The sequence below is a fragment of the Meleagris gallopavo genome, chromosome 2 (assembly GCF_000146605.3).
Source record: "Meleagris gallopavo isolate NT-WF06-2002-E0010 breed Aviagen turkey brand Nicholas breeding stock chromosome 2, Turkey_5.1, whole genome shotgun sequence".
Classification (NCBI taxonomy): Eukaryota; Metazoa; Chordata; class Aves; order Galliformes; family Phasianidae; genus Meleagris; species Meleagris gallopavo.
The window spans coordinates 11,196,713-11,210,128 of NC_015012.2; the positions used below are offsets into that span (position 1 = coordinate 11,196,713).

The window sequence follows — 13,416 nt, forward strand, 5'->3', positions numbered from 1 at the left end:
TTACTGATGTCATAATTTCCCTCATCATGATGTTCAAGATCCCATTCTGGAAAGAATTTTTTTTTAATGTATTTTCAGCTGATGATGCTAAAGAAGCTGTAAAGCTTGGGGTAGACGGTATACTGGTGTCAAATCATGGAGCACGTCAGCTTGATGGAGTTCCTGCAACGGTAAGTAGTGGTGCCAATAAGTACCAAGTTCTTTCTGCTTTTGGCTTCTTGCTCCTTCCACTGAATACATAATAGCTAGAGGGAAAACCTGCAAATGCATGTTGTGTGCCTTAATCTATGAGAAGTAATCTCTTACTACAGTTGTTCTCACTTTTAATACTCTCCATAGACTTCTGAAAAATTGGAGTTACAGAGTAACTAAAGGCAGAAGGAAATTCTCCCTTTTTCTCCCGAGCTGCTGTCAGCTCGGCAGGCCCACTGGTGTGTCACCCCTTCCTGTAGAGCTATTCTGCTCTCTGAGTCTTTCCTTAGGGACAATTGAGGGTTTCCCCAGTCAATTCCATTCACTTGCTGATGTTTTTTGAAAGTCTTCAAGTGGACCCACTGGTTCTTTTATGGAGTGTGGGTGCCAAAACTTCTGAAATCAATTTTCTTCAACTTCTGTCCTGTTCTTGTCCTCTGCAGAGAATGTATCCTTCAGTTTCACCAAGAGTATTGGAAAATCTTGTGCAAGTCTGTGTGAGGTAACCCAGCAGGAAAAATATGAGGATATTAAAAACAAAAACAAAAAAAAAGCATTTTGAAAAATGAGAGCTCAAAAACTAGGAATTACTATTTTCTACTGAAGTAGAACTGAAATTAAGCTTGTGGACTACTTTTTCAAGTTTCTTCTTTACAGTGTCACTGTGTAGAGAAGATGACACTATCAAAGCCAGCATGTTCACTGAATTTCATCTTACAGAGAAAAGTGTATTTCAAAATGCAGTTTCCATGAGAATATCTGTATTGAATCATGCAAAGAGTTTCTGTTTTTGAAGCATAATTTCATGGCTTTTCAGAACATGAGCTGGCTAATATTTCTAGTGTCTAGTTACACATTGAGGAAATCTATGTTTTAATTATGGTTTGCATCATACTTTAGTTATTATAGCACTTTAATGTTGATACAGTTTGTCAGGATGTAGAAAGTAGTCTCTGTATATGGAAATAAATCCAAAATATGTTTGGCAAGAGAGCAAAACCAGAGGGAGGGGAAAAAATCACAGCCAGTGCCAAACTTCAAGAAAATTTTAATCCAAATCTAAAAACAAACTGCTCTTTCAAGTTTTTTCCCCAATCTCCTAGTCACTTTTTATCCATTAGAAAGGAAATGAATTGCATCCGTGTTTGAAAGACATGAATTGGTGTGCCTTTTGTTTTACTACCGCACACTCCTTAGTACTTGGCTCCTAGTCTTGTTTCTTTCCTGATATTCGTGAATAGGAACTGTGTGCATGTTGTAGGAACAGCTGCTATGTAATTAATGCTTGAGCTTTGAATTCAGGAGGCTCATCTCTTCTTGAAACTTCTTGCACGGTGTTGACGTTTTAGCTAATTCCCTTCCTGTATCTTGGGAACATCCATTTGTCTTTGCTTTTACCACTTGTGCAGAGAGTAAGTGGAAATTAGTGAGAGAAGTATATGCGTTCAGAAGAAGAAAATGTTTCTCTCCTTGTTCAAAACTCAGAGAAAGTTGAGTTTTTCTTAGATAAATAAGTTCCCTCTACAACTATTCCTGAGATCAAGATGTGTTTTCAAATGAAAAAAATGTGTTATTTTATTTTTCTGACAGATCTCTTACTCATTATCTTCAGATACAGTGCCTACCTTTGTGCTCCTTAATGCCAGCCAGTCCCTTTTATTAATGAATAGTGAATTTAAGCAAAAAATGTAGATGACTGTTTAAGAAGTCAGTGATTGAGTTTCATTCCTAAACGACTGAACACTGAATGTTAGGGTAATAATATCAAGGAATAGGCTCTCCTCTCTGCCTGCTGTTTCTTATATTCTTCCTAAAAGCTTGTACAGGCTTGTATTGGATGCACATCATGAGATTAGATGGACATTTTATGTGACCCTGCTGATTCTCATTTTATTTAAGTGGCTGTCCAAATAAATTTGACCTGTGTATATGTCTGCTAATATGCCAAGTCACACAAAGCTGTATTTATGCACACAATCAGGCAAGTAATTGCTCACTTAGCTTTTTTGAAGCTTGAATTCTTTACGTAATAATTTATTCAGAAAATAAATAGGGTTACAGAAACTGTATTTCTGATTTCACTCTTCTAGATTGATATCTTGCCTGAAATTGTTGAGGCTGTGGAGGGGAAGGTGGAGGTGTTCCTAGATGGCGGTGTAAGAAAAGGCACAGACATACTCAAAGCATTAGCTCTGGGTGCCAAAGCTGTATTCATCGGCAGGCCTCTCATCTGGGGCTTGGTTTATCAAGTAAGTAAAAGAAAAAAATCTGAAAAATATGTTTGTAGATGCCTATACTAGCTTTTTACGCTTTGTGTATTCACATGTATGCGTGAGAGAATGAATCTCTTACGTGTGTATGTATCCAGATCATATAATTATCTCAAATTTGCTATCAAATACTTAGGAGTCAGAGTTGTCCATGACACTTTCCTGGTATGTATTTATAGCTTGTCTATAGATGCAAGTATGCATAACAATGCACCCTAATTGCTTAGGGTGAAGAAGGAGCAAAAGAAGTTCTCCAAATGCTGAAGGAAGAGTTTCGACTGGCAATGGCACTGACAGGTGAGACATCAGTGTTTCCTCTTAGTGTAATAACCACCTCTCCCTCACATTTTATCATAGCTCTCATTCACCCTGTGCAAGGCACCATAGTAACCTATAGAGGAGAGACAGAAATATTTGCAATATAAACAGGTTAACCTGCAGAGAGATGAAAAAAGAAACTGATGTTAACCCCAACTTTATATATAGGATATCTATATATGTAGACATAAAGAGTAAGTGAAAAATGAAAAAATATTTTGGGTAAGAAGAGCCACAGATCTATAGAAAAGTGATGTCAAATCCTCAGTCACTAAGGGGTGGATTACATCTGACTGAACATAGCTTTCTATGGAAAAGAAAATGAACCAGTTTAGCATGGGGTAGGCAATTGGAAATTTCGACTGATATTTGTTGGCCACCATTCCCAAATTTCGACTGATATTTGTTGGATATAAGGAAAAAGTCTTCTACATTGAGGGTGGTGTGGGACTGGAACGGGTTGCCGAGAGATATGGTGGAACCTCCATCCCTGGTAGCATTTTAGGCCAGACTGGATGGTACTCTGAGCAACCGATGGTGGCATGCAAGTCCCTGTTTGTTGCAAGGCAGTGGGAATAGAAGACGTTTAAAGGTCCCGAATTCTATGATTCTTTGTAACTTGTTCTCTAGGCTGCCGGACTGTAAAAGAGATTGGCAGGACATTGATACGAAGACATGAAGTACTGCTTTCCAAGATTTAGATCTGAAGATGATCCCCTCGCCTGTTGCCTGTTGTACAGAAAGCACGCTAGATAAAAAGCAATGCTATTTGCTCTTTGGGCCTCATGCTGCAATCCTGACTGAGAAGGAGTCTTCTGTAAGCAACTGCTTGTTGAAGAAGTTACTTGCTTCAAGTTTTACAGCCTATTCTGCTAGGCACTTATGGAAAGCTGCTGTGCTGTTACTGGTGATTAGAGATGAGTCTTTATACAAGACCAACACAGAAACTTGAAGGTGTTTTGCAATAAATGCTGATATTAGCTTACAGACCTTTTTAGTGTTAAAATGAAACCATAAAAGAAAAATTTCTGATGGCAAACAGCTATCAAAATGTAGAAATTTAAAATGTAAAAGGTACTTTTCTCACTGGTTAGAGAAACTACACTGTAGATCAGAAATTAAATCTTGCTTTCTTATGAATATAATTTCTTCTCCCTAATAATGATGTGCTATTCCTTAATAAGTATGTGGACTTATATCATGTAGGCTGCAGAAACTCAGAGTTCTTAGTTATAAAGAACTGAACAGCAAAGTGAAATTGGAGAAGTGACTCAAAGCCCTTTGCAATCAGACAACCACTGTGCTTGTGAATCAGATACACATCAGCTCTTTGGCTTGTGCAAATCTTGGTAGTTCTATTGCCTTCACCAAACCGTGCTGACTATATCCAGCTGGATCCCTAAGTCATGTTTTAAACTGGACTCAATTGTTTACAGTTTTTAGATTATTGGATAAATCTGTAGCATCTTGCATCAGCATTGCAGAAAGGTTTTGAAAATCTTGTTGTGGATTTTTTTTTTAAAGCCACCATTACACTGTTCCACTGTCACTGATACAACAATACCATTTGTTTCCCATCAGTGTCAGGAGAACTTGTGCATTCTGATTCTCCCTTTTTGCTTTATTTGAAATATCCTGTATTGAGTTTTAGAGGCAGTTTTGTCATAAATGATGGAATAGTACAATATGAACTAAAGCAGGGGCTGGAACTCAAAATGGGGAGAAAACCCAAAAGGCCGCATGCTTGCCCTTCAGTTGAAAATTTGTTCTCTTATTTACTGCAGATTGTAGTGTGTTGTGTGGGGGTTGCATAGCAACAAAATAAAGTTTATCTGTGTAAGGAATTATGAATGTTTCTCAGAGCATAGAGAAGCATAATTTCTGCTGTTTACTGCACTTATCATATCTGTTGCAATGTGGACTGTGTCAGATGTCAATTACAGACTAACTTCAGAAAGACTGTTTATTTTAAATAATATAAATGTTGCTTAAAAGATAGGGGATAGTATCTTATGTTTACATGTTTAAGATCCATTTCTAAAGTTTAGAAGATGCAGTTTCCTGTCTTAGCCCCAACCAAATTCAAGGAAAGTTCTGTAACGCTGTGGGCCAGGGTAAATTCTGCTGGTGAGGAAACTGATTTTGTTATTGGTGCAAAATTAACTATTTCTAGTTCCTTTGGGCAAATGGGCTTATATTTGTTCTTTCCTGCTTGTTATCTGATAATTGCCTGTCTTCCTTTTCAATCCTAGTAAGAATATACACACATTAAAAAATAAAAACAGAGTCAAGTATGAAAGGCTGTGAGACAAAGTTGACAGAAATGAAATTAGTTTCTGTTTAAAAGAAAAAGTACATATATTTCACAGTCAATGGAATTTTACTAGATTTGGAGACAACCAAATACAATTGCTTCTTGAAATGCTAATGAAACTTTTTTGTATGTTTTAATTATTTATGTCATAGAATTGGGGGAAGATCAGAGAGACTCAGCCATTCTGAACAATGCTCAATCTAAGTAAAACTTTAGCTCATGGCATCTTCACATAGAGAAGGAAGCACCCCATGCATAACATAGTGGTAGTGGATCTTTCTGGAGGTTGAGAATGTTTTTGAAGATAACTTATGCAATATAACTAAAGAAAATAATAAGCCTATAGAAGGCATAGAAGTAGAACAGAACAGTTTGCATATTTTGCATTTATGATGCTCTAGTATGTCTGCCTATCTGTGTCAAATAATGAACACACCATCTTGTTTAACTGTAAAATTATTTTCTGATTTTATCTTTGCTCTAAGCCATGGATACCAAAAGAAAATGTCTTCATAGAAAAATATGTAGTAAGGGAAGTACATTGAGTCATATTTATCTACCCAGAAAGCCAGCAGTCAACTGATGTGCTGGGTGATTGAAAAAAATCAACCCACCTGATAGACTGGTAACTGAATAGTATCTGAATGGAGTTTTCTAACCACTTTTCAAGTAGACCAGGAATATACTGTGGAAAAAAGAGGATTACGTTTAGTGGATTTCTCCACTGTTTTGTGAAGAGAGAAGATCCAAAAGCAACACCTGAGAGAGTACAAGATGAGGATCCTGGACTTTTGAGGAGAAAGTGGTATCTCACAAGATCCAAAGATGTGAGACAGGTATTTATATACTGTGTGGGGTTTTTTGTTTGTTTGCTTTTTGTTTTGTTTTTTCCCCCCCATATTCAGCCTGTCTGGATTTCTCTGCTGCTGTCAGTTTGAAAGATCTTCTGAAAATGTCACCATAAAGTTATCTTCTTGGCCTCTGTAAGCCCATAGAGGATTAAATCCACTAAAGAGAGTACAGAAGAGCACAGCTCTCTAGCAAGGCTATGTAGATACAAGTGTGAAGCAGAGAGGCTTCAGCTCTGGTGTGGACTCCAGAGACCCATTCCTAGCAACATGCACTATCAAAGGCAGTCTGTGTCAAAGTGGCAGGGTCAGGGAAAGAGCCTGTGACACTGTCTGAACATCTGGTAGAGTGTATCAAAGCCAGACATGCAAGGAGCAGGGCCTTCCTAAGAGAGGAAAAAAAACCAGCATGCTTCTGCAGATCTTGAGTTGCAACAAGCAGGTAGGTGTGTATTTGGAGGAAAGATTTGGCTGTATCAGGAACGTATTTGCTGTGAGAGATGGGCAGTTATGTACAGCAGAGGAGAGTGCTGAAGCATAAGAAGTACAGGACTGAGGCAGAAGATGGCAGAAGTCAGCTGAGGACTGCGTCTCACCTTTCAGATCTAAAGGGAAGGAGATTAGAGTAGCTTTGGGATAGGTCTTACATCCTCGCTTAGCCTGTCAGTTCTTTGAAGTAGAGACCTGCTGCTTTTTGAACATTCGGAGCCTGCGCACAGGGTGGGGAATCCACTAAGTAAATAATAGGAGTCATAATTCAGTTCACTTGAGCTGAAGAGCTGTGAAAGACATGATCTGTTTTCTTGTGACCTCCGCCTCTTGCTGTAACTCTGGGACACATTATTGTATTTTGCTTTTTACCCATGGCCAAATCAAACAAATAGCTCTGGGACTGGTAGGAACTCCACCTCCATCCCCAATTTTTCAGGTGAAGGATGAAACTTGTCTGTCTTACTGAGAATTTCTGAACATAAATAAACAGATACTTAGAGTAACTTGGTTTGATAAACGGGCAGTATAGGTCAGGGCCTGTTGGATCTGTAGGCGACACAAAGATGAAGCAGAACTGGGGAAGTAGGCAGGAATGGCTCTGCTTTTCTTGGCTTCTCAAATGGTTTTCAGGCTGAAATCAAATACTGAGAGCACAAGGAAAGCTGGCTTCTTAAGTCATGATTTTTCACTGAACTTCACTGTAAGGATATCTCTTATAAAGCTACTTTTGATGTGGAAATTTGGCTCCAAACCACACTGAAGACCATTATAAATAACCACTTCATCATAGGACACACAGAAGTTGGCTTCCTTGAACGCTCCTAGAAAGCAAATCTAATGTTATTGAGCCATAACCTCAGCTAGTGTAAATCAGGGAAGCTCTATTGACTTCATTAGGTCACACTGATTTACACCAGCTGTGACTGTGGCCTCACAATATAGGAAGATATGTCAGCTTTTAAATTCTATCACTGAGTGTTGAAGAAAACTGTTTTTAAAACAAGACTGCCAATCCCAAATTTGGATACTAATGAGACACAGTACTGTAATTGTTTCATGATGCCTATATGCTCCGTTTTGTTTTAATTTTGCCTTGCTTCTGTTTTTCTTATCTCTTGCCAAACAGAGGGAGAATACCACATACGTTACACTCATAAGAAAGATGTTTTGCTGCTTTGAGAACATGTCCTCCAGATGCAAAATGCTTTTTTGTTGTCATTCAGTTTCTTCCTTTGGATAGGTATGTTGTTTATGTGTCAATATTAGACTGCTCTGGAGAGTCAGCCTCATGCTTCTCCAAGGCCCTGGAGTTCTTGAAGGGGCACCAAGAGGCTGTCCCAGCCAAACCTCGAAGATTTTATTTCCTCGTAGTGGTTTTCAGCTCCAAAGTCATCATTGCAGATAAGCAGTGTGAATTGTGCCTAGGAGCACCCTGAAAGGAATGACCCTGAGACCATCAATACATCTCCGTAACATTTTTGTTGGGTGCTCACAGGATTAACTTTATTAAGTAATCCATTGTACTTGCACCTTTATGGTATGCAAGGCTGGTAGATACATACAGATGGTTTGTTCAGGAAAGGGGAAAATAAATAATCTTGACAATGATTAATATTTGTTTTTATTTCATTACAGCAGCAGCTGTGAGTTCTACTCAAAGTCAAGATCTCACTGTGCAATGCAAAGATGCTTCTATGTCATCAGCAGTCTCTGCACAACCGAGGCTGAAGTGTGAATTAACAGACACAGGAAAAGAATGTTCTTATTTCTATTTTATAAAGAGACTAACCAGTTTCACCAGCACTCGGTCACAGGATAGAACCAAGTTCCTTTTAGTCGTTTTCACCACCTTAGTTATAAACCTTGCTTTTCCCCCTAAGGCAGATGACTCTGAGGTGAACATTACGTATTGCAAATACCCAGCATCTTTGGCAAAGGTCCAAAGATGTACTCCGAAACAGTGAATAGACCTGGGTCACAGAAGAGCTCTTAACCTCTGTACTTTTCATTGTGAGAGGAGGACTCCTGTTGCACCTGGGACCACATCTAATACTCTGCCAGTTAGCCAGACAAACTCTGGCTGTGGTGGCTTTGCAGTAGACTTAATATTTCTTCCTTATTATCTATAAATCAATCAAACACTGTGATTTTCTTGGATTCTCCCCAGGCCCTTCAGTATGCTAACACCTTTAGTTATGTGTACTTACCTTGAAGTTTCCTGTTAGGAAGAATCATAATGGATACAAAGCACGTTTTGCTCATTACAAGAGTTCCACAGATTAGGTATTTATGGTTAAGCTAATTTTACATGAGATTTGTCCAGTTTTCAAGATTGGCCATTAAGTCTACAAAGAGAGATGCAAGAATCCTACAATAAGCCAATGTGGTAGAAAGTTAACTTTTATACAAACTCAGAATATGTGTACTTTTCTATTTGGTGAGGCTAGCAAATTAATTCAGCATGTATTGTTACTGGACCCAGAATTCTGCCATGGATATGAGATAATTTTCATAAAAGGTAAGATGTGAATGATGTCTATGAATGGGAATGTGACCAGCAGCATCATCTCACATACCCAAACTCTCCTCAGAGTCTGTAGTAAGTAGAGTCTAAGTTATTTCTGACTCCAGAGCTATACATCTACAGCCATCAAATGATTAACAGTAACAAAAAATATTGAATTTGGTATAGTCAAAATCTGTTGACAAGCATACATTTTTCACCCAGAAACTCGCAAAAAAAATTTTTTACATGCCCTTCATATAAGAAACTTCACTCTGTAGAAAGAGTTGCAAACAAAGAAGTTTATATTGCAAAAAGAGAACTTGCTTACAGTTTTAAAATGACACAAATATTATCTGGTAATAAAGACATCTGCAAATAAAGAATGGCAGTAACTCACCTCATTTTCTTCTTGCCTGATGGCTATAGCTTTTTCAGTGGTTGCAAGTTCAGGAGTTTCAGCTCTGCGTTGTGAACTTACATCTTGTTGTGTCCTGCCTAGTGCTGCCATGTTTGCACCAGCCTTTCCTGCAGAGTCCTTGGTTTTGATCTTGCAAGGAAGAAGTAATAAAAGAGATGCTTAGGACCTTTGGGTAGAGTCTTTGCCACTTGCTATATTTCCAAATGAGGCGTGGATATGTGTGAGTATTGGTGAATGGATTTGGCCAGAAGGTAGGAGATCTGCATAGATGGGAATTTGGCATGAGCTATAGGTTGCATATGATACTTCAATACTTTGCATAAGTAGATGAAGCACATCTTGGCAAAGAATCCCAGTCACTGGTTCCCAGGCTACGTACAACCTGAAGATGTTAAGCGGGAGGCCAGCAAAGACCTTGAAGTACTGTTGCCTACATCATGTTATCTTATAAGTCAGTAATATTGTCCAGGGGCCAGGGAAGATGGGGACTGCTGTTCTGGAAGTTCTGCTGCAAGGGTCATGCATTTGGGTAAATAAAGAAGACTACCACTATTACATTTATCCCACTTAATCTGTTTGGATGCCGATTCTATCTTTGTCTCAAATGTTTAGGGCCAAATCTTGAACTAGCGTAGCTTTGTTGCAGTCTGCAGAGTTGTTCTGATCTCTGTCAGCTGAGAATCTGAACCTACAGGTGTCTCTTTCCCTGTCCTCCAAAGAAGCATCAGTTTTCATTGGTTTAACTGAAAGTTTGTTACAAATCCCTTTAGGTCCATAATAATTGAATCAGATACTTGAAATTGTCATACAAGATGCTTGATTGTCACCTTTTATCAGGAATTCTGAGACAGCAGGAGGAAAGTAGCAAGTTCTATGCTGAGGCCAAGATGTTCTTAGCTGTACAAACTTTACCAAACTCCTCCTGAATACTGCAGATACTTCCCAAGCAAAGTTGCCCTTTTATAAAGTTGAGATTGAATATCAGGTCTTGCTCTTGTGTGAACAGCTCTGGTGTGTGACATACACACTAACATATAAACAAGTGCTTCTTGACTTCTTCACTCCTTATGCTATCTACTCATAAAAACTATGCCTTACCAGAATTAAATCTCCCAAAATTTGTATTGTATGTGCTTACTGTTAACTTGGAAGACTGCCACAGCTGTGCAGTAGTTATCTATTAAAAGTTATCTCTGACAGTCTCATCCCTAGCTTATTTTCTGGTTATGCAGTGGTGCCAGAGAAGCTCTGTACGCCCTCATGGTACTTCATTAACCATATCTTCTCGTGTTAACCTATGGATAGTCATTCATGAACAAGAGGGCTGTGCCTCATACATTATTATGTTGGTCCACAACATTAGAGGTGGATGTTGGTAGTATGGCAGTTGAAGTTGAACCTTCCTGCCAATATTCTGTTTTGCTGTGAGACAGATGGACTTGGAGGGACAGTCTGACAAAAGGATAGCTAACATGGAAGTGTATATGAAGCAAAGGTGTGTCGTTGAATTCCTCTATGTGGAAAAAATTACACCTATTGACATTTGTCAACACATCCTGAATGTTAATGGAGACCAAACAGAGGATGTGAGCACAGTAAGGTGGTGGGTGGTGAAAGACAAGACATGTTCCAGATGGCAATGTGTAGTTGTCACACCACGAAATGAAGAACAACTTGATCTTGAGCATCTTGAGCTCATTTGTGGAGTATTATTAGGAAACTGTGTACAGTGCTGAATATGGCTTCAGTGCTTTGGAAATGATGGTGTCAGTGTTAGAATATCACTATGTTGTGCCAAGTAGATCCCATGAATGTTCACAAAGGAACAGAATTTGTATTCAATTTTGTCAGGACCTATTGAATCAACATGAGGCTGAAGGTGACAATTTCCTGTATTGCATCATTTCTGGTGACAAGATATGGTGTTATCACTGTGAACTAGAGTCAAAATGGCAGTCCATGGAATGGCAACCTGTAAATTCTCCAGAAAAAAAAGGTCAAGACATAGTCCTAAGTAGGTAATATATTTTGGGATAGGAAGGGAGTGATCCTTCTGGATTTCCTGGAACCCAGACAGAGCATCAGGTCTGACCACTACATCATAATGATGATGAAGCTGAAGGGTCAAACTATCAGAGTCAGGCCAGAGTAGACCACAACCTTCCTCTTGTAACATGATGCATGCTTTTGGCCTATCACAGAAAAGGCCCTTTACCATAAAGATAAAAACTATTTCTTTTGATTCTCAATCCTTTTTCCATTTGTACTCTAATATGTATGGAACATGTCAGTTATTACAAAAGGTACAGAGAATCTACAAAGAACGAGGAACTGTAGAGTACATCAAGCCCACAATTCTACATTAACTTGTGTTACTGCTTACTGGGGTGATTGAAAATCTTTGGTCTTATATGATATGAAATAATTTTGGCTGCTAAGTAAACTTCTCTAAGCCAAGAGTGCATTCGCTCTCCATGCAGACTCACGAAGAAAGTCTTCATTCTGACTGAATCTTCACTGTAATGTACTGAACAATCTACCCTGGAGAATTTTTATTTCCCCTGTTAGAAGCCTCTTAGCTGTGAGTACAAGAAGAGTAGTATGTATCTGGAAACATGCTCTTTCCTGGGTCCTCACGTAGTAGTATGTCTCAATCTTAATTGCTTTGCATGGTTAGAAGAGTACAGTGACTGACATTTTCCAAAATTTTTACAAAAGCAGAATGTCTGCATATCGTATGACAAGATGCATCAAGGTAAATGTGTTTTGGGTTTTTTTGGGGTTGGTTTTTTTAATTCAGGTGAGAGCTCTTGTAAGTTGTATTCTTTTCTCCACAGCTAGCTTTTTTTTCAATCTCGTCTTCCTGCTGTCTTGAGGAAATGACTACAAGAGAAGTTTCTTTCTTCTTCTACTCAGAGTTGGTGAGCACACTTTTCTCCACTTCCTCATCGATTGTAGAGAGATGTTGTTTTGATTAATTTTTATTTATTTATTTATTATTATTTTCTTGGTTTTTGTTTCCAGTGCTGGCAATAGGCAGACTGTCTTCTGGTGCAGCATCATAGTAAATGCCAGAAGCAGCTCATCTCTATTTTGATATGTTGTCAATTAATTACTGTTCAACTATGCAACCACAGACACTTTAGCTGTCCCAGCAAAATACTCCTAAGCAGCATGGTAGCAATAGCTATCAGCTATAGCAATAGCTATAGCAATAGCTGATAGCAATGAAGTCATCAATCTAGTAAGGACTCTGGATTTTCAAATACAGTAATTTGCTGCAAGAAAACAGCATGTAGCTTTAGTGGAGCATCTAATGTCGAAAGCAAAAAATTTCTGATACATTTCTGTGCAAATAGATGTGTATGTGGCTGAATATTAAGGAGATTGACAGGACTGGATATTGTTTAGGAGGTAGCAAAGAGATAATGTTGAGGTTGTTTCATCTCAAAAGTGAAGACATACAGACTCAAAGCTGGAAGTATTAAAAACAATGTATGGGATTTTTTTTTTTTTTAGCAGCAAGGGTTATTAGTGTTGGGATGTTCCCAAGGGCTGTGGTAAATTGTCCATTCCTTGTAGCATTTAAATGAAAAATAAATAAATGTGTTTCTAGAAGATATACTCTGGTTTGGCCACAAACTGTTGGAGACTTGTTGGATGAAATGTTCTGGGTTTTTCATGGTAGAAATCAAATTAGGTGATCACAAACCTCTAAAACCTTCCAAGACTATCACTTCCCTTGTTATTTTATTTTTGTGTGTTTGTGTGTGACTTATTTATGGCAAAATCAGTATGTAATAGGCAAGAGATACAAATTTTCATCATTGTTTGACCTAAGCTACAATGCCTCATTATCAGAATTATGCTATTACAGTAGTGATTTAGGATTTTAAAACCTTTAAGATCTAGTGCTGCTTTGCATAAGATCCTCTTCTGGGTCTTTTTTTGGCTGGATTTGTACCTTGCTCAATTAGACTCAAAAAGTATCTGCGCTGTTTTCCTGCTTCTCTGACATTTCTGCTTTTGACTTTGCTAGTGTGAGCATACCCACTGTC

General features: G+C 38.4%; 1 protein-coding gene across 1 annotated transcript; it reads left to right on the forward strand.

Moving 5' to 3' along the window:
* Nucleotides 1-26: 26 nt before the first annotated feature.
* On the forward strand, nucleotides 27-5,079 carry LOC104909557 (hydroxyacid oxidase 1-like). The gene is made up of 4 exons (XM_031552676.1): nucleotides 27-170; nucleotides 2,283-2,441; nucleotides 2,690-2,759; nucleotides 3,411-5,079. Exons 1-4 carry the CDS (start codon nucleotides 27-29, stop codon nucleotides 3,479-3,481), a joined length of 444 nt encoding a protein of 147 aa, XP_031408536.1. The 3' UTR covers nucleotides 3,482-5,079.
* Nucleotides 5,080-13,416: the final 8,337 nt, after the last annotated feature.